The sequence below is a fragment of the Hemiscyllium ocellatum genome, chromosome 3, assembly GCF_020745735.1.
Source record: "Hemiscyllium ocellatum isolate sHemOce1 chromosome 3, sHemOce1.pat.X.cur, whole genome shotgun sequence".
NCBI classification, from domain to species: Eukaryota; Metazoa; Chordata; class Chondrichthyes; order Orectolobiformes; family Hemiscylliidae; genus Hemiscyllium; species Hemiscyllium ocellatum.
In genome coordinates, this window is record NC_083403.1 from 46,036,193 (window position 1) to 46,056,404 (window position 20,212).

At 38.0% G+C, this 20,212-nt stretch overlaps 2 protein-coding genes across 2 annotated transcripts in view; both read right to left on the reverse strand.

The window, feature by feature from the left end:
• Positions 1–4,084, reverse strand: part of LOC132837247 (gamma-aminobutyric acid receptor subunit rho-2-like) — a 65,650-nt gene extending 61,566 nt beyond the window's left edge. Inside the window, exon 1 of the mRNA XM_060856954.1 lies at positions 3,960–4,084. Within this exon, the coding sequence (XP_060712937.1) occupies positions 3,960–4,075 (116 nt within the window). The 5' untranslated portion in view covers positions 4,076–4,084. The remainder of the gene's footprint in view (positions 1–3,959) is intronic.
• A 7,926-nt stretch (positions 4,085–12,010) lies between these two features.
• The window catches only part of ube2j1 (ubiquitin-conjugating enzyme E2, J1), a 39,457-nt gene continuing 31,255 nt past the window's right edge, over positions 12,011–20,212 (reverse strand). The window contains exon 8 of the mRNA XM_060856955.1: positions 12,011–14,508. Coding sequence (XP_060712938.1) covers positions 14,224–14,508 — 285 coding nt within the window. The 3' untranslated portion in view covers positions 12,011–14,223. The remainder of the gene's footprint in view (positions 14,509–20,212) is intronic.

Below are 20,212 nucleotides of genomic sequence, written 5' to 3' on the forward strand. Positions count from 1 at the left end.
ATGATGGCTCTTCTACTGACTTTCCCTATTCATATAAAGAAACACTAGATACAGGGCTGTGATGTGTGATTTAGTAACAAGTGAATTACTGGCCACGAACCTTTGATCTGTTGAATCATTGTAATGCCTTAATGCTTCAGTATCACCACCTGTTCCCTTTATTTTTAAACAACAGATATGACAATTACTGGCAAAGCTTTTTGAAGGTAATGACCATTAATTATTATTAATGTCAATAGGATTAATATTTATAACCTCTTAACCAAATGTCTATGCTTTTATTATGCGTGAAGACAAGAAGAGTGAGCCCAGCAGAATAGCTCATGCAGAGAGTCGGTGTGGATATCTTGGACTGAATGGCAGCCTTCCATTCTATGATTTCCATAAGATTAAGAAATGACAATTTAAAAAAATATTCACTGGTGTGCACATCACTGGCTTGGCCAACATTTACTGCCCCTGCCCATTTGCAGAAAGGGTAATTAAGATTAAACCACATTGCCTTGGGTTTGGAGTCAGATGTGGGCCAGACCAGATAAGAATGGCAGATTTCCTGCTTTAAAGGACATTTGTGAACCAGGTGGGTTTTTAATGAAAATCAATAATGATTACACAATCACCATAGACCAGCTCTCTATTCAGGACCTTTTTTTAGGGAATTCAAATTTCACCTTCTGCCACAGTGAAGTTCTAACCAATGTCATCAGAACTTTGATCTGGGGTTTTAGATTACCAGTCCGATGACATTACCATATGCTACCATTCCCCAAATTAGATTAAAACATTATTCTGTCAATCATTGTTCAGCATGATAGCTGCTGAAAAATAATCCTTAACAGTTCAACTTTTAATAAAAAAAACTTTTGTCAATTGGAACATCTCAACCATAATTTAGGTATATTGCTTTGAGATACTATGCACCATTTCATATTCTAAGGGAGAGTTACTCTTTGAATATGATTATTCCTCCTCATGTTTTCAAATTCCACCAGTACAATAGTACACAAAGCTTAAGTAAACATTAGCTGAAAAATGTGTTGCTGGAAAAACGCACAACATTACACCATGATATATTATTTCTTCAAGGTATCCTTGGTCACCCGTAATAATATGAACTATGTGCAGTTAAGATTGCAATATTAATCTTTAATGATCTCAGTAAGGAAGCATCAATTGATAAGTGCTGCTGCCTATGATTCCGGGGCAATTCCTGTTAGAATACTGAACTGACTGAGTGCCCATAGAATTTTGTAAGTGACAGTAAACACTCAACACTTTCCGATTCCAACTGGGAACCCATTAGACAGCACTGAATCACGGCTGTGACACCAAACTGCAGAGATTTAGAACGGCCTAAAGCTGTCTGCAGCTTTCCAATCTTTTATCATTGTAATTGAGGTCCAATATTGAATGGATCTTTCTCAGTTATTTACTGGGATCTTTCCTGGCATCAAGTTCACATAATCTCACTGAATATCTAGGTCACATTGTACGTGAAACCCAACAACTTAAAATTATTAGTTTAATTCACTTAAAAAGGTAATCTCTTTCCTTAATTAACTATGGAACTCATTATTTTCAAAGTAATGATCATCATTTTGTGTTTGCCAGAAGCAATCTGAGTCATGACCATTAAAGTGGGAGTTGAAAGAATCCCACTACAGAACCATAATTGATTTAGATTTGAGATTAGATTTAGATTTTAATGTCATGTGTACTCAAGTACAGAAGTAAGTATGGTAGATACTGGAGATCTGAAATGGATTTCTCCCTCCACAGACACCGCCATAGCTGCTAAGTTTCTTCAGCACTTTCTGTTTTTATTCCACTGCAACAATGTTGGGAGAACAAACTCTGCCTTATATTCACAATGTGTAGTTACAGAAGGTGAGTGGGAGACTTAGGGTTATTTTATGAGTAGGTTTTTCTCCTTCCTTTCAGATCCATATGTATCAAGAGTTGATGGACAGAATTCAATTCTTTAAATTTCCTAAATGTCATCCTGGTTCTGTTGCTGAAAAATGACAGAAAATCTATAGGTTCAAGTCCGTTGCAGGACTTAAGCACATAATCTAGAGTGACACATCAGAGCGGTAATAAGTAGGTGCTGTGTTGTTAAAAGTGTCATATTTTTTATTAGATCTTAAACAGTGGTTTTGTCCAGGCAGCTGTAAAAGTCCCATACTATTTGAAAAGCAGTGTATAGAAGTATTCTGGTGAAAGTTTATCCCTCAAACCATACCTTTGAAACAATGGTGATTGATCATTGAAAATTGCTATTGCTAAAACATTACTGTGGACAGATTTGACAACCGGATTAACATACATGACAATAGTGACCACTCTTTTCAAGTAATTTGTTGCTGGGACCATTTGGGATATCCTGTAAACATGTAAATGCAAGCCTTTTCTTGTATTTTGTTAAATAATTGTGAGTCTTTTCACAAAAACCTTACTGTGTTTCAAACTGTGCTACTTATGTAGAAATGTGTGTTTCAGCAACCATAATCCTGGCACTCGCTTGTAGTTTTGAAAAGATTGGTAAAATTGACAGAATGCAAAGCTGCAGCCATTAGGAAATTCCAAAGAGTGGTTATGAGTGAGGATTATGTAATAAGAATTCACAATATTCAAGATAATGATTTGACATATAGTCAAATAATATAGAAGCTAATTCAGACTTTGGATAATATGTTTATAGAGAATAAAGTACAAGATATTTTTCGATGTTTCCAGCTGGAAAATATATTTCTGTATGCTCAGAAAAAGACTAATTACATGCATCTGCATCAGTGCAAATGAAACTGATAGAAAAGGAACTGAAATTCTCACATTAAGTGAAAAAAATCAATATTAATTGAGAATTCAATCCAAGTGTTACTTTCAAAGATGCTAACAGAAATTTCTAATGAACTGGCATGATTTAGGAATTCCAGAATTACAAGCAGTGGATGAGTAGTGTGGACACTGCATCTTTTTATGTCCCACTTCAATAATGCTGTTTTTGTAATGGAATTGTTTGAAATATTTTACTAGAATGATATTGGAAGGTCATGAATTCCTGTCAGAGAAATAAATATTTAAAGAGATACTTGATCAAAATAGCACAGCTCTTTGTGGTAGATATGGACCAATATCATTCTATCCAATTTATCTTCATTCTACCAATGACAGCAGCATACTATATTCGTAGTTCAATGTTGGTTAACATTTTTTTTTTCAGCATTGGCTATTTCAATTTACTAAATTATTTAAAACGATAACACAAATTGATTTGAAATTATCAGAAGTAGATATATTTGGGATCTGTGCAAAAATTCAAAAGTGTATTGAAGCCTGGCAGTAATATTCAAATTCAGGGCTACCTAACAAAGGCAGAACTGTGCCTCTGGCTTCTTCTTGCTAGTGACAGGTGCCAGTTGGCCACGACTTTCAAAGTGTATATTCGCCAATAACTGAAGTACATTTAACTGAATACATACAACTCTTTATGTTGCATTATTCCCGTGAAAAAAAGAGGAAACATATTATAAAGATCCCTGTCATGTTGATCCAGAAAACAGCATTTACCTACAACATATACCACAAAAAAATGTTTTTAAAAGTTACACTTCGAGCAATTTTCCTCCGAAGGACATTTTTACTTCAAACTCTAGAAAATTAAGTCGCCATTTGGCCTCTTCCAGCCCTGTACATATCAGCAGATGAGATTGTTGTGGTATGCACTATGTTATAACTAATCTTCCGGTCGCTTTAACGTTAGTATTTGACTGTTCTTTGTAAAGTGAAAAGCAGGGTTCCGGGCTTTCATTTTCCACTCACCTATCAGCGAAGAATTAATTCCGCTTATACATTTGTAATTACAAAATAATGGACTTTCCCCAGTCACTTAAACAATTGTTATTGGACTATTATTTTCTCTGAATGACATTGCTTTCCGTGCAAACCTCCTTCCTTACCTGCCCTGTTTGCGTGGTTCTACCTGAGATGCCCATCTTCTCTTCCTGTGTTTCCTGCTTTCAGCAGCTATCGTCAGGCAGAAGAGGATCAGGATAGTTTTTAAAAAATACGGCATGACTTGTAAAATCGAGGTAATCCCAGCAACAGTTCTGTTAAAACGTGCGGTGCGAATCACTTCTGGTTTGAACATTGAATCGTTCGTGTTTTGGTTTCTGAGTTTGTTTTGTGTTTACTCCAGCAGCATAGCCCGGCTGATGCTGCTCAATGTTGTCAGGGGTCTCGGGCTCGCCGCCCAGCCGAACTGCTCCGTGCCCCGATGCCGTCTGGACAGACTTCGGCAGTGGATCTGCTTCGTGATTGGCAAGCGACCATCATCCATTCAGCCACTAACTGCATCCTGGTGAGATGTTAGGGCAAGCTGACACCTTCGACTGCGATTAAATGGAACACAATTGAAAAAGCAGCCACTGCATCACATGCCTTAGACCTGGTCTTTTTCAATATATAATTTCAGTTACATCAGACTGTAACTTGGCTATAAATTCTGTGTCTTTTGATCTTATACTCCACAACCACTTGATGAAGGAGCAGCATTTCGAAAGCACGTGCTTCCAAATAAACCTGTTGGACTATAACCTGGTATTGTGTGATTTTTAACGTTAAAATGACAAGCATTTGCTCTTTAGCAAGTGATAGAAGATAGTACTTATGACTATTAGCGTCATAGAGATATACAGCATGGAAACAAACCCTTCAGTCCAACTCGGCCATGCTGACCAGATATCCTAAATTAATCTAGTCCCATTTTGCTAGCACTTGACCCATACCCCTTTAAACCCTTCATATTCATATACTCTTCCAGATGCTTTTTAAATGTAGTATTTGTACCAGTTTCCACCACTTCCTCAAGCAGCCTCTGTGTGAAAAGGGTTCTAGTCTCTTTTAACTCTTTCCCCTCTCACCCTAAACCTATGCTCTCTAGTTCTGGACTCCCCCACCCCAGGGAAAATACCTTGTCTATATATCCTATCCATGCCCCTTATGATTTTATACACCTCTACTAGGTCACCCCTCAGACTCCGACACTCCAGGGAAAACAGCCCCAGCCTGTTCAGCCTTTCCCTTTGCTCAAACCCTCCAACCCTGGCAACATTCTTGTAAATCTTTTCTGAACCCTTTCAAGTTTCACATCTTTCCTAGAGCAGGGAAACCAGTTGACAAGGTAAAAGAATTAAGTTTGCAAGGGAAATAAATGATACATACTGTTTCAGATTTATAAACACAGTGCAATGAAAGCAGCTTCATGAAGCAGCTGTCTCCACATTCAATGCATTTTTAGATTAGATTACCTACAGTGTGTAAACAGACCCTTCGATCCTACCAGAATTGTCACCACAATTGATGATTTACCAATGTCATTACATACGCCTGGAACAGGTGGGACTTGAACCTGGCTCAGACGTAGGGACACCATCATTCTACAATGGAGCCTTTAAGTTTGTACGTTTCCACTTTGTTTATAATCGCAAATATCTACCAGGGCACGTGATACAATAAACGTACCAATGCAGCTATAGATTTTCTCAGGTAAGGAAACTCTGGTGTGAACTCGTAAGAGCAGAAGAAATAGGAGCAGAGAAGGCCCTGGAGCCTGCTCTACCTCTCAGAAAAGTCGGTGGCTGATCTGATTGTGGCCTCGACGCCCAGTTTCACTCACTCAAGGCTGGTGAAACCACCGGAGAAGTTGCAGGCTAAAAAAAGACAGAATAGTTCAAAAGATGAGTATTTCAGTGAGATGAGAGAGGCTGGAGCTGTTCTTAGTGAAAAGGAAAGGTGAGAGAGGAGAATATATAGCAGTGTGCAAAATCGAGAGAGGCTTGCAAGATAGGATGAACCAATTCCCATTGCTGGAAGGACCAAATCAGAGGACAACCATCTAAGTTGTTGCCAAAAGCAACATGAGTTTTCTTAAATGCAGAACATAGTTAGGATACACTACTGGTGAGTCCAGTGAATAAGGAACAATACAGCACAGGAACAGGCTCATAAACCCACTAAGAGTGAACTGACACATGATGCCTTTCTAAACTAAAATCCTTTTGCCTCTACATGCTCTGTATCCTTCTATTCCCTGCCTATTCAGCTGTCAAGATACCTCTGAAATGTTGCAATTATATCTGTCTCCACCATCTCTCCATCACATTCCAGGCACTTACCACCATTTGTATAAAAAAAACTTGCCTCTCACTTCTACTTTAAATGTTCCCCTTTTTACCTTAAACCTTTATTCCCTAGTAATTGACATTTCTACCCTGAGAAAAAGACTCTGATTATCCAATCTATTCATGCCTCTCATAATTTTGTACAGCTCTACCTGGTCTCCCCTCAGCCTCCAACGTTCAAGTGAAAATAAACCAAGTTTGTCCAGTCTCTCCTCATTGCCAACACCCTCCAAACGAAGCAACATCCTGGTAAACAGTTACTGTACCCTCTCCAAAGCCTCAAAATCTTTTTGATAATGTGGAGACCAGAGCTGTGTGTAATTTTCCAAACGTTGCCTAACTAAAGTTCTATGCAGCTGCAAAATAACTTGATAATTTTTATACTTTATGCTTTGAGCATGCCATAAGCCTTCTTGACTAACTTATGCACTTGTGTTGCCACTTCCAAGGAACTGTTGCTAGATACCTCTGTATGTTCATGATTCTAAGGGTTCTGCCATTGACTGTGTACATCCTTTCTGCATTAGATCTTCAAAAGAAATGATATTGCATGTTTCCAGATTAAATTCCATCTTCCATTTCTACATCCTAGTCTCCACCCTAACTATATCCTGCTGTATCCTCTGGTAATCCTCCGGTTTGGCAGGATCAGTGCTAGTACTCCTGTTGTTTTTAATGTATGTAAGTGATTGGAGGAGAATATGGGTCTGATTTGCAGGTAAATAACAAAGATTGAGGGAGCTGTGGATAAACAGCTCCCTCAACCTTTATGTCATTCACCCGCAAACGTACTAATCAGACCTATATTACCCTCCAATTACTTATATACATTAAAAACAACAGAGGTACCAGCACTACCTGCGGAAAACCAATGGTCGCAGATCTCCAATCAAAAAACACCCTTCCACTGCATCTTTGTCCTCTATCACCAAGCCAGCTCTATCCATCTTACAAGTTCACTGCAGATTTCTTTTATATCAGCCTGCCATGAGGAACCTTGTCAAAGGCCTTGCTAAAATCCATGCAGACAATATCTACCACTTTGCCTCAATCATCTTTGTCACTTCCTCAAAAGATTCCATCAAGTTGTGAGTTCTGACCTCCCCTAAACAAGGTTATGCTGCCTGTCACTCTTAAGATGTTTTTTTTCCAAATGTGGAAAACTCCTGTCCCTAATAATCCCTACTACTCATGTAAGGCTCACCAGCCTGAAATTCCTGGATTACCCCTGTTGCTCTTCATAAACAAAGGAACAACATTGACTATTCTCCAATCTTCTGAACCTCACCTGTGACGAGAGGATACAAATATTTCATACAAGGCCCCAGCAATTTTCTCCCTTGCCTCCCTCAGTATTCTGGGATGGATCCCATCAGGTTCTGAGGACTTGCTTACCTTGATGCTTTTCAAAACACCCAACACCTTTTTTTTATATCAACATACCATAGCATATAAACATCCCTTCTCGAGATTCACCATCCATCACATTCTTCTCCTTTGTGAATAGCATGCGCTAGGAATCTCATCAGCACCCTCCAGATCCATGCATAAATTTCCTCCTTTGTACTCGAGTGGACATCCCTCTTGCTCCTTAATCCTGTTTGCCGTGGTCAATTCATGGTCTTTTTTCTCCCTCTTAATTGCTTGTTAAGTTCTTTCCTGGTTTCTTTATATTTCTTGAGGACTCTGTCTGTTTTCAGCTTCCTTTCTTCATGACTAAACTAACAATTTTATCTTGCCATCCAAGGCTCCTGAATCTTGAAATCCTTATCCTTCTCTTTCAGAGGAACTTGTTGGTCCCGAATTCTAATCAACTGATCTTTAAAAGATTCTGCATATCAGATGTGGATTTACCCTCCAACAGCTGCCCCCAATCTACATTCACCAGATCTTGACTAATAGTGTGTTAGCTTTCCCCACTTTAAAACTTTCGCTTGAGGACTACTCTTCTGTATTTGTTAGTAACTTAAAACAATGGTATTTATTTATTTTTTGTGGGTTTTGGGCGTAGCTGTCTGTCCAGCATTCATTGCCCATCCCTATTTGCCCCTTGAGAAGGGAGCTGCCTTCTTGAACTGCTGTGGGTTGACCCACAATGCCATTATGGAGGCAATTCCAGCATTTTGACCCAGCAACAGTGAAAGAAGAGTGGCATTTTTCCAAGTCAGGATAGTGATTGGCTTGGAGGAGAAACTTGGATATGGCGTTTCCATATAGCTGCTGCCCTTGTACTTCTAAATGGAACTAGGCGTGGGTTTGGAAGGTGCTGTCTAAAGATCTTCACTGAATTTCTGCAGTGCATCTTGTAGATCGTACACACTGCTGCTACTGAGTGTAGGTGATGGAGGGAGGGTTTGCTTATGGATGTAGTGCAAAGCAAACAGACTGCTTTGTACTGGATGGCGTCAAGCTCCTTGAAGGTTTTTGAGATTGTGGGAGGATTCCATCACACTCCTGACTTGTGCCTCGTAGATGGTAGATAGGCTTTGGGGAAGTCAGGTGAGTTACTCGCCACAGTATTCCTAGCCACTGCCTTTATGCAATGAGTCCCATTTAGTTTAATCAATGATAACTTCCAGGATATTGAAAGTGGGGACATTCAGTGATGGTAACACCATTGAATGTCAAGGGGCAGTGGTTAGATGGCATTTTATTGGTGATAGTCATAGCCTGGCATTTGTAGCACAAATGTCACTGTTCTCAAAATGCAACTCTACTGAAACCTCGATCACCTGGCTGGGCTCATTCCTCAATACCAGATCTAGTATGGCCCCTGCCCTAGTTGGACTAATTTCATATTGCTTCAAGAAACCCTTCCAGACGCGCCGAACAAAAGATCCTATTGCTAAGGGTACCGAAAAGGCCTCTCTGGATAAACCCTCCAAGAGGTCCTCCCTCAGTACAACTACAATATTCTCACTAATCAGTAAGGAACTCCCCGTCACTTTTACATCCCTCTCTATCTCGCTGAACCATCTAAATCCTAGAACATTAAGTTGCCAGAGTTGTTTCTCTTGCATCCAAGTCCCTGCAATAGTTATGTTAAAGTATATACATAATCAAAGTTCAAAATTCATTAGCCTTACCAATCATACTTTTATTATAACAAAAGCACTTCAGACCATCAATCCCATCGTGTTTAATAAAAACTTTGTCTATTATTCTTCTTGGCCTTTACTCCCAACTCCTCCGCAGTCATTTAATTTTTTGACCTACTGCTCTGGTTCTCATCCCCATCCCACTAGTTTAAACACTTGCGGATAATATCAGCAAACGCCCTAACAGAATATTAATGCCCCTCCAGGTTAGGTACAACCTAGCCTTCATGTTGAGAGAGCGAAGAAATTTGAGGATGAGGACCAATGCAGCCATGGTTGGGTCAGCATGAGGGGAACACCGATCCCATATGCCTTTGGAGACATCCTAGAGATTCACATATCAGAAGCCCTCCTTCTTGCACCAACTCTTTAAACACTTATTTAACTATACTATCTTCTTATTTCTACCTTCACTAGCACATGGCATGAGGAGCAATCCTGAGATTGCAACTTTTGAGATCCTGCTTTTCAATTTACTACCTAACTTGATTAGTCAAGTTGCTTTTGCAGAAAACAAGCATGGCGATTTAATGCTTAAACTTTTCCCTGTTATGTCAAATCATTTTATTTGCAATTATTTTTAAATAATCCAGCTTGATGCAAAAAGTAGGTGGATACTGCATTTAATGCAAAAACTGGATTATAACCTCAACAGGTGGGGAACTTCATGTGGATCATCATAACTTGCATCTCTGAAGTACAGTGATCCAAGGAAGGCTTTCAGACTACATAGTTTATGCTCATTATGATCTGCAGATTCAACATTAGTCTCTGGTGGCTAAGTAAAATTCTTACTGGTACAATTTTTAAACATCTAGTCTTTAACTGCCCCATTGCTGATGAAGATACGCCTGCTATTGCAAACTGTTTGATAAATTAAACCATGAAATGCTCAAATAATTGAAAAGCATACATTTGGAGCTTTCTTACTATCTTGATATTGGTTAGATTATTTAATACAACAAATCACTTCCAAAGCACAATAGACATAATAACCGTAACTTGAGCCTGATATCAAGTTAATCACTTTGGCAATATAATATGCTGCACACATCAACTGAACAAGTCTCAATAACAGCTGTTTGAAGTATCAATAACAAAAATTGAAACCCAACAATATTCTGCAAAGCTCAAAGATCCTTCAGTCATCAGACAACTCATCTGATATCAGCTCAGGAATCACACTGGATTCATTGATGCAGCATCATGAATACTAAAAAACATTCCAAGGCATACTGAACAAAAAGCAATTTAAAAAAAAAGTAGACACTGAATCAAAGTATGACTACAAACCTAGTCGGGCAAGTAAATTTTAATAAATTGCTTTAAGATAAAAAAAAGTACTGATAAAAGTCAGCAAGTTGGAAGCAGCTGTGGAGAAAAACTTTCGTTTCAAGTCAAATATGACAAGCATTTTAATTTTACAGTTTAATTCACTGTAGACATTTCTAGAAGAGAAATGGCAATGAGTTTCAATTGATCTCTTTTACCTCACCACCTTTTTTACTTCCTATTTCCCCACTGGTTCTTGATATTTACCAAGACAAGCCTTCACAGCTAAATTTCCTGCCTCTATTTTTTTTTCCTTTATTCGTTTGTGGGATAAGGGTGTTGCTGCCTAGGCAAATAATTTATTGCCCATTCCTAATTTCCAAGAGGGCAGTCAGAGTCAGCCACATTGCTGTGGGTCTAGAGTAGGCCAAACGGGGTAAGGCAGACCAGGCAGTTTCCCTCCTTGAAGGACATTAATGAACCAGATGGGTTTTTCCAACAATCAACAATGGACTCATGGTCATCGTTACTCTTAATTACAGATTTTGTTTTCATGCTGGACATATTCCAAATTAAATTCCATTCTTTATGCTTTGAATCCACCAATGACTATGTATATCCCAAAACACAGAATGCCGCTTGTATTGCTGTACTTGCCACATGCTGAAATTCACTCAATATTTTAAGATGGAGTATATCGTAGCTCCACAGATCACTGCCAGATCTGAATATTACCAGCATCTTTAATAACTTGCTGAAAGAACGTTGTAAAGATGGTTAAATCTATGAGGATTTGAATACAAGAACATGTATTTACCATATTGGGAGGAGCCAATGAATGGACACGAACATGAAGCTGGTGTGCATTAAATACAGGCAACAGAGTTTGGATGAGCTCAAGCTTACGTAACATGAATGATGGACCAGCAAAGCACCTGCACACGTTTTGCATTATAAATTGCTTTGGGCATTCTGTAATGAAAAAAATGTTAGCATAAAAATGAAAATGTAACAACACGAAGTGCAAGTTGTTACAAGATTTTTTTAAAATTAAATTATTCGAGTCTAAGCTGATTACAAGATTTTTAAAATTTCTCCTTTAGGATTTGCTATAGTGGTGCTCCCCTGCCCTTATGATCTCAGTACAGAGGATAAATCAAGAATCAACTTTGGAATACAGATAATAGAACAGCTTGAAAAGTATGAGGAGTGTCAGTTTCATTGATGGAAAATGTCAGAGGATTATGAAAAGAGTACCATAAATGGACAGAGTGCTATTTCAGGGAATTACAGTAGACAGATTGAATGTTTTAAATCTATGCTTCCACTACAACATTTTACTTAAAAACATCACAATTAGAATATTTTACAGATTTTTTATTACAATAAACCTTGGATTTGTCACTTGCAGAAAATGCATGGTAACGCAAGGCAAAGAAGCCTATAATAACAATTAAATGTTAATACAAGAACATGTAAATGCTGGATATATATTGATGAATATCAGTATTGATAAATAGTTAACAATTTTAATGGAAAAGAACATGCTAATTTTATTGTTCTAACTTCACCTGCAGCATATATTTGACATTTTATCTTTTGGTTGTGTAAATGGAACAGATTTCTAAAACAGAAGTAAACGGAAGGCTTTATGTGAAAAAAACGTGTTAATCATGAACTATTGTACATAAGACCACAAACCATAGAATTTGGTCATTCTGCCTTCTGTGGTTACCCTTTGAAAAATAATTTATCCTACACACCTGCTCTTTTCCTATTGCCCTGCAATAATTTTTTTTAAGAAATGTTCATTAAAAATATTCATTACAAACAAGAATATTTTATAACATTCAAGTCTATTGTGTAGCTCTTTTCCATTTTAAACCTGTGAGATGAAATGTTTGGTAACTATTTCAAGTTACTACTTGAAACTGCATTTGCCTGGACCATTACTAGTAACACACAATGAAAAAAATGCAGGTTTTTTTTTGCACAACAGAAAACTGAAGGTAAGCAAGTTTAAGACAAATTGGATTTATATTTATTCAACAGCAAATTTATTTTATGGGCATAGATTAATGAGTTTTCTTTTAATATGTGTAGTATTAAGGAAGTACTCTATTTTAGAGATTTTCCATTGTTGTGCTGCAGCAACGGGTTTCTAACACCATGCTAAAGGAACTTCTGAACAAATATACTGCATTCTTCAGCAATATGCATGGCCCACATTCAAAGTGCGGCAACTTTTCTTTAGAAGCCAAAAGCAAGGCATTTCACAAAACAAAAATAATGGGCTTTTCATCAAATATTCATCTTGAGCAACTCAATAACAATGATGCATGAGAAAGTTCTGAGAGTAACTGCAAGAATGATTGCATTGTTCCCTTAAATGTAAAGTGCAGTGGCACTATTTGTGCCAAGTACTCTGGGTCCACAAAAATCAATTCTAGAGCAGGAAAAGATAGAATATTAAATATTCATGTATGAGAATTTGTTCTCATGGTTTATATTTGAGACTGAATTTTACACTGAAAAATCATTGTTCATTGGGCAAATAGATTCCTGTCTGCTTAGTTAAACAGACAATATTTACTCATACATTCTTGAGATCAGATTGTTTAAAATAAAAAAAGTAATATCCTGCATATGAAAATTAAAAACATCATTGTACAAATGCCAATGGAAAATTCAATTTTATAATAGGTTTTATACATACTCATTACCATCAACTCTTATGCTACAGCATTCACAGCTGAGTAAAGGAAAATCAACAAGCAGGAGTATTGGAGAAGCGATGCCTTTCTATTACTTGCTGGAAGATCGCATATTTAATTACTTTGTCCAACTGGGAAGAAAAGTCCTATAAAGGAACTTTAATTACTTCATCCAAAACCAACACCCACCATCTTTTGATTGTTACAAATAGGGTTCCTTTGACTTCATGCAGAAATTACAAGTAACATTTACTGATTGTGGATTTTTATCAACTCTCTTGGATCTTCATAGGAGAAGATTCGCACATTTAAAATTTAATTTTGGGTGCCTGTTCAATAACAGTGAATCTTGTAACATAAAACTAGTATATCTCAGCCTACAACATCACCACATAACATTGAAAATTCATCTTGGATTTTAGATTTGTTGCAGACAATTCTGAAAATCCTGACTACATAATCAAATTCTGATGAAATATCTGGATTTTTGACAGGGTTAAGGCAATTGTTAATGTGCAAAAACGGGACTCAATTTAAAAGTTAACATTGCATACAACTCCACTAGCACTCAAGTTATGAGCCAAATGAACAGCAGTGGTCCACAGAAACTTCCCAGTAAACAGATTAGCAACCTCAATTATTGATATTGTTGAACAGCATGGCCTCAACAAAAACAACTAACCTCTACTGAAGATAAATTCAATTTAACAAGAGTTTGATCAAAAATATTCCTGAATGGGTTCCCTGCAGAGTCAAAGTTTGTAAAATACCACTAATTATTACCCCAAGGATAATAAACATGCACACGTTTTGCATCTTGTATTACTTTAAAGTCCCCCTTGCGTGTGGGTCATTCAAAGCCTCAGCAAATCTTGGCCAGTAAAATGGGGATTGATGTAAAAGTACATGATATGACATATAATAAATTCAGTTTATGGCTATGCAAAGTAATGATCATTACAATTCATAGTCAAATCTGTATTCATTTGACATGTAAATCCTTCGGAAGATTAGTGCAGCCAGTGCCAACGTAAGGATGACAATTAGGACTGTGGATCCAATTTGATTGGCATTTGCTGGTTGACGGACTTGAGTATACGATGGTGAAACTGGACGCCTCGCTTGCTGCTGCTGAGCACGTCGCTGCTGTTGGGTACGTCGCTGCCGAGGACTTAAGCTTGTAGTATTTGGTCTGCTTTGTGGTGGTTCCTGAGTCCCAGCAGAAATGTCATCTGCGTCAGTCTATAAACAATAAAATTATAGAAAGCAGTTTTGAGGGTATCCTTTTTAAATGATCAAACAAAAACTATTAATTGAGCAAGTAAACCACACAGTCTTCCACTATTTCCTCACACTAAAATTACAAAGCATATTGCATGTCAATGCAACTTTGCTAAATTCTGGGTTATTGTTCTTCAGTGAGGAAATCTGAATCTACAGTAAAGAAACAAGGTTTTATTTAATCAGATTTTTAAGAAAAATTTTCATTTGAGGCTTTGCCTTTCTTTACCAAACAATGAGTGCCCTTATACTCTTCTCCTTTAGCTGCTTATCTACCAAGGGTATTTAAATTATTTGTCTCAATTACTGTGGCAGTAAAAACCATATTGTCACCACATCGGGCAAATGAAATGTTCTTTAAAGAACTCTATTTGATTGCTTCCTTATTTCACTAAGTAAGCAATCAAATATATCCCCCACAACATGGAATGTGTTATTAATAAAAAATTTTAATTTAAAAAATTTAGATTACACTTCAGACTTAGCTTTACCACAGAGAAGGAGACTCTGTTCAGTCTTTCCTTATACTTAAAATGGTATAACCTCAATTCTGGAATCATCTTTTTAAATCTTTGTTCTACCCTTCTGTAGTGGTGTACAATTTCATGTTATAATTTGCTGACCAAAACTATACACTATTCCAACTGACGCACAACCATGATGAAATACAGGTATTACACAACATCTCTATTTTCAATTTTCTCTAGCACTAGAAATTAGTGCATGCTTGCATTTTTAACAGCCCTATTAACTTGCATTTTAGTTTGAAGTGCCCTATGGATTGGAACTCTAATCCCCATGGAAAAATAGCCTTAAGTAAAATAAGATTTTTAATGGCAATATTCAATGTATCTCCCAGCATTAAATAACTTAATTTCACATTAAAAGAGAAAAAGGGACTATTCAATAGTCCATGACTAATAGCCATTAAAGCCATTTGATAGCACAAAACATGAATTTTGCTGAAAAATTTATTTTCTCCAAGCTTTTTATCTTGCGCACTCATTTCACAGAAGTACCAATTCAAGGGGACAATCAACTTTTATACTGTTGATCTGTAGGCAAGTGGATTCAGATTTGTATGGGTGCTGCCATTGAGAAAATGCTGATATTTTTCAGCAATATTGATAAATTTAATTGCAACCTATGGCTTCCTTTTACTGTACAAAGAGAGAGACATGGTCAATGGCAAAAGGTGACAGACCAGAAAATAAATATTACTCTTATTCATTGCATTTCACTAGTGATAGCCCTGCTTCATTGATTTTATCTTTAAAAACTCTTCCTTAAAAAGGTGTTCTCAATTATGCTGAAGACTGTTGGTTTCTATTTTGTGAAAGGAGTATTGCACTGGATCTCCCTCCTGATTGGAGGGTAGTGAACACATTTTTGTGCCTTGCATGCTCCTCATTGCCAGGAAGAAATCAGGCCATTCTAAAAAAGATTGAATGTTTGAGGTACTTGAAAGGCGAAAATGTCCTTTAGAAGGGGTAGGTGAGGAAAATGAAATTCTAAATGTTGGAATTGTTCAATTATGAGTGCACAAAATACAATCTGAAAATTAAGCAAAAATATTCAAAAGCTTAAATTGAATTTTCTGATGCATTGTGTTCATACAATTTAGCTTTTCTCCACTTTCAACGAAGATGAGCAGATGGAACAAAGTTCAATTTGTTTTTGTTAAATAATCTCCTGGCTTTGTCATTTCTGAACCACAGATCATCTTGGACTCTGACCAGGATTTACATGTAAATTCAAGTGGAAATACCCTTCAGTCCAACCCATTTTGGCCAAGCTCCAGTTTTTTTAATAAGATGTTTTATATAAACATTCAACCCACTAAATAGTTTATTTTGGTAGATCAATAAGAGAACTTATTACAAATGAGTTACGAACTCAAATCAACTTAATCATCCATTAAGCAAATGCCAAAAATTCGAATGGTCATAATATTCTAAAGTCATAAACTATAAAGTACGTAAATTTAATGGCCTACAATCATAATTAAGGCATGAATGTTAAAGTTAAAGCTGTTATAATTTGGCTCAAACATGCTGTATGGTAATGTAAGACTAGTATCTTAAGGAAAACAAAAATTGAGGTAAAACCATTCAGAATTCGTTTAAATAAACCAGTTTAACGGACTGACTTCACTGCTACCCTAAAAATTACACTATTTGGAGATACCAGTGTTGGACTGGGCGATCCCAGTTATAGTCCAACAGGATTATTTGGAAGCAGCTTTCGAAGTACTGCTCCTTCATCAGGTGGCTGTGGAGCAGAATCATAAGACACATTTTATAGCAACAGGATTGCATTATCAAGGAATGTAATATTAAACAAATTTGTTTAATATTTCAGAATAGGCAAATCATGCAGCAGTGCAAAGACAAAAGCTACTAATCAAGAAGTGTTAGTGCAGACAGGAGTATATTTGCAAAGCAATAAGTGGGTTACTCAAGAATCCTTTGTCCATCATGCAAACCTAAGAACTAAAAAGGGCATTTCAAAAGCTTTGATGAGAAGCTTGGAACCAGAGAAAATGCAAGAAGAATCTAGGAGAAAATGGACTGATGACAAATATTTACGTAACACAAGTAAAAGCCAGGGAACATTAGACCAGCAAGACTGACATCAGTGGTGGCTAAATTGTTGGAGGGAAGTTTGAGGGTCAGGATTTACATGTATTTGGAAAGGCTAGACTGATTAGGGATATTCAACATGGCTTTACGCATTACAAATTTCATTACAAACATCATAGAATCCCTACTGCGTGAAAGGAGGTCATTCAGCCCATCAAGTCCACACTGACCCTCCAAAGAGCATCTCTCTCTCTGTCTGTAACCCTGCATTTCCCATGGCTAATCCACCTAGTGCACATCTCTAGACACTATGGACAATTTAGCACCGTCAATCACTTAACCTGCATATCTTTGGTCTCCTCCCACAGTCCAAAGCACCCAGAGAAATTCAGCGCAGACACAGGGAGAATATGCAAACTCTAGACAGACAGAGATTGGAATCAAACCTGGGTCCCCGACACACTGAGCCACCCCATTTGAGGTTTCTTTGAAGAGGTGACGAAGATGATTAATGAAGGCAGAGCGGTGGACATGTTTGACATGAACTTCAGCAAGGCAACCAATAAAGGCTTTTCAGAGTAGAAAGGTTAGCAAAATTAGATCATATAGGATTAGAGGGAGCTAGCCAATTGGATATAAAATTAGCTTGAACATAGGAAACAAAATGTGGTGGCAGAGGGTTGTTTTTCAGAGTGGCGTGCTGAAAGAATCGATGCTAGATCCACGGCTTTTTGTCATTTACATCAATTAGTTGGAAGCAAATAATGGCTGGCAAGCAGATGACACCAAACTTGGTGCAGTGAACGAGGAAGGGTATCTCAGAGCACAACAGGATCTTGATTAAAATGGGCCATAACCCAAGGAGTGGCAGATGGAGTTTAATTTAGATAAATGAGGTGTTGCATTTTGGTAAGGCAAATGAGGGCAGAATATATAACTAATGGCAGGCCCCAGTAGAGTTTTGCCAAATAAAGAAACCGAGGGATGAAAGTGCACAGTTCTTTGGAAGGAGTCGCAGGAAGACGGCAGCATTTGGCACATCTGCCTTGATTGGTCGGAACACAGTGTAGGAGTTGGAATATCATGTGCAGGACACTGGTGAAGCCATTTTTAGAAGATTGTGTTCAGTTCGGATCTCTCTGCTATAGGAATGTTGTTGTTAAACTTGAAAGGGTTCAGTAAAGATTTACAAAGATGTTGTTGGGACTGGAGGGTTTGAGCTATGGGGGAAGGTTGAATAGGCTGGAGCGGAGACTGAGGGACAACCTTACAGAGCTTTATAAAATCATGTGGGGCATGGATAGGGTGAATAGTCAAAGTCCTTTGCCCAGGAAAGGGAAGCCCAAATCTAGAGGGCATGGGTTTAAAGAGGAGAGGGGAAAGATTTAAAAAGGGACCTGAGGGGCAACTTTTCCATGCAGAGGGTGGAATGTGTATGTAATGAGCTGCCAGAGGTGGTGGGTGGATACAATTACAGACATTTAAAAGGCACCTGGATGGGTATGTGAATAGAAAGGGTTGAGGGATATGCACAAAATGCTGGCAAATGGGACTTGATCATTAAGGATATCTAGTCAGTCCAGCCAAGCTGGACTGAAGGGTCTCTATCTGTGATATATAACTCTATGGCTATGAACACATTAAGCAATGAAGTTTAGACTGGGAAGAGAAGGATCAAAAATGGTAACAGAAGAATGAAATTTAAAAGGCCATGAAAGAAAGTGTGAACATCAGAGCAATAGCAAGGAGAAGCATCAATAATCAATGCAGCTAATTCAAGAGTCATGGAGAAGGATAGACCGGATCTAAAAGCTGAAGTTCTAAATTGGTAGAAGGCTAATTTTGAGGATATTAGGCAAGAACTTTCAAAAGAAGAAGAGTTGATTGGGGGTGGATGTTTGCGGGTAAAGGGACAGCTGGAAAATGGGAAGCCTTAAAAAAAAAGATAATTAGTTCAGAGACAGTATGTTCCAGTTAGAGTAAAAGGCAAGGCTGGTAGGTGTAGGAAATGCTGAATAATTAGAGAAATTAATATTTTGGTCAAGAAAAAAGGAAGCATGTGTCAGGTATAGACAGCAGAGATCAAGTAAACCCTTAGAAGAATATAAAGGCAATAGGAACACACTTAAGAGGGAACTCAGGAAGGTTAAAAGGGAACAAGATACTTTTGACAAATGGGGTTCAGGAGAATCCAAAAGGGATTGTACAAATACATTAAAAGGACGAAAGGTAACTAGGGAGAGAATAGGACCCACTCAAAGATCAGCAAGGAACCCATGTGTGGAACCACAGGACATGGGGGAGATATTAAATGAATATTTTGCATCAGTGTTTACTGTGGAGGCGGCCATGAAAGGTACAGAACATGAAGAAATAGATGGAAATTCATATTAGAGATGGTGCTGCTGAATCTCTTAAAATGCACAGAAGTGAATAAATCCCCAGGATCTGATCAGGTGTACTCAAGAACTCTGTGGGAAGCTAGGGAAGTGATTGCTGGGCCTCTTGCTAAGATATTTGGATCAGCGATAGGCATAGGTGAGGTGCCACAAGACTGGAGGTTGGCGAACATAGTGCCACTATTTAAAGGTGGTAAGGAAAAGCCAGAGAAAGGTTGACTGGTGAACCTGATATCAGTGGTGGGCAGGTTGTTGGAGCCAATCCTGACAGACAGGATGTACATGTATTTGGGAAGGCAAGGACCGATTAGGGATAGTCAACATGACTCTGTGCATGGGAAATCATGATCAAATTTTTTGAAGTCGTAATGAGGAGGATAGATGAGGGCAGAGTAGTGGATGTGTTCTATACAGATTTCAGTAAGGTATTTGACAAGGTTCCTCATGATAGATTGGTTAGCAAGATTAGATCGGGGGAGAACTAACCACCTGGATGCAGACTAGTTTGAAAGTGGAAGGGGGGGGGGGGGGGGGGGGGGGGGGGTGGTGGTGATGGTAGGTTGCTTTTCAGATCAGAGGTCGGTGTCCAGTGATGTGCCACAAGGATCAGTGCTGGGTCTACTGCTTTGTCATTTATGTAAATGATTTGGGTGTGAACATAGGAGACAGAGGTAGTAAGTTTGC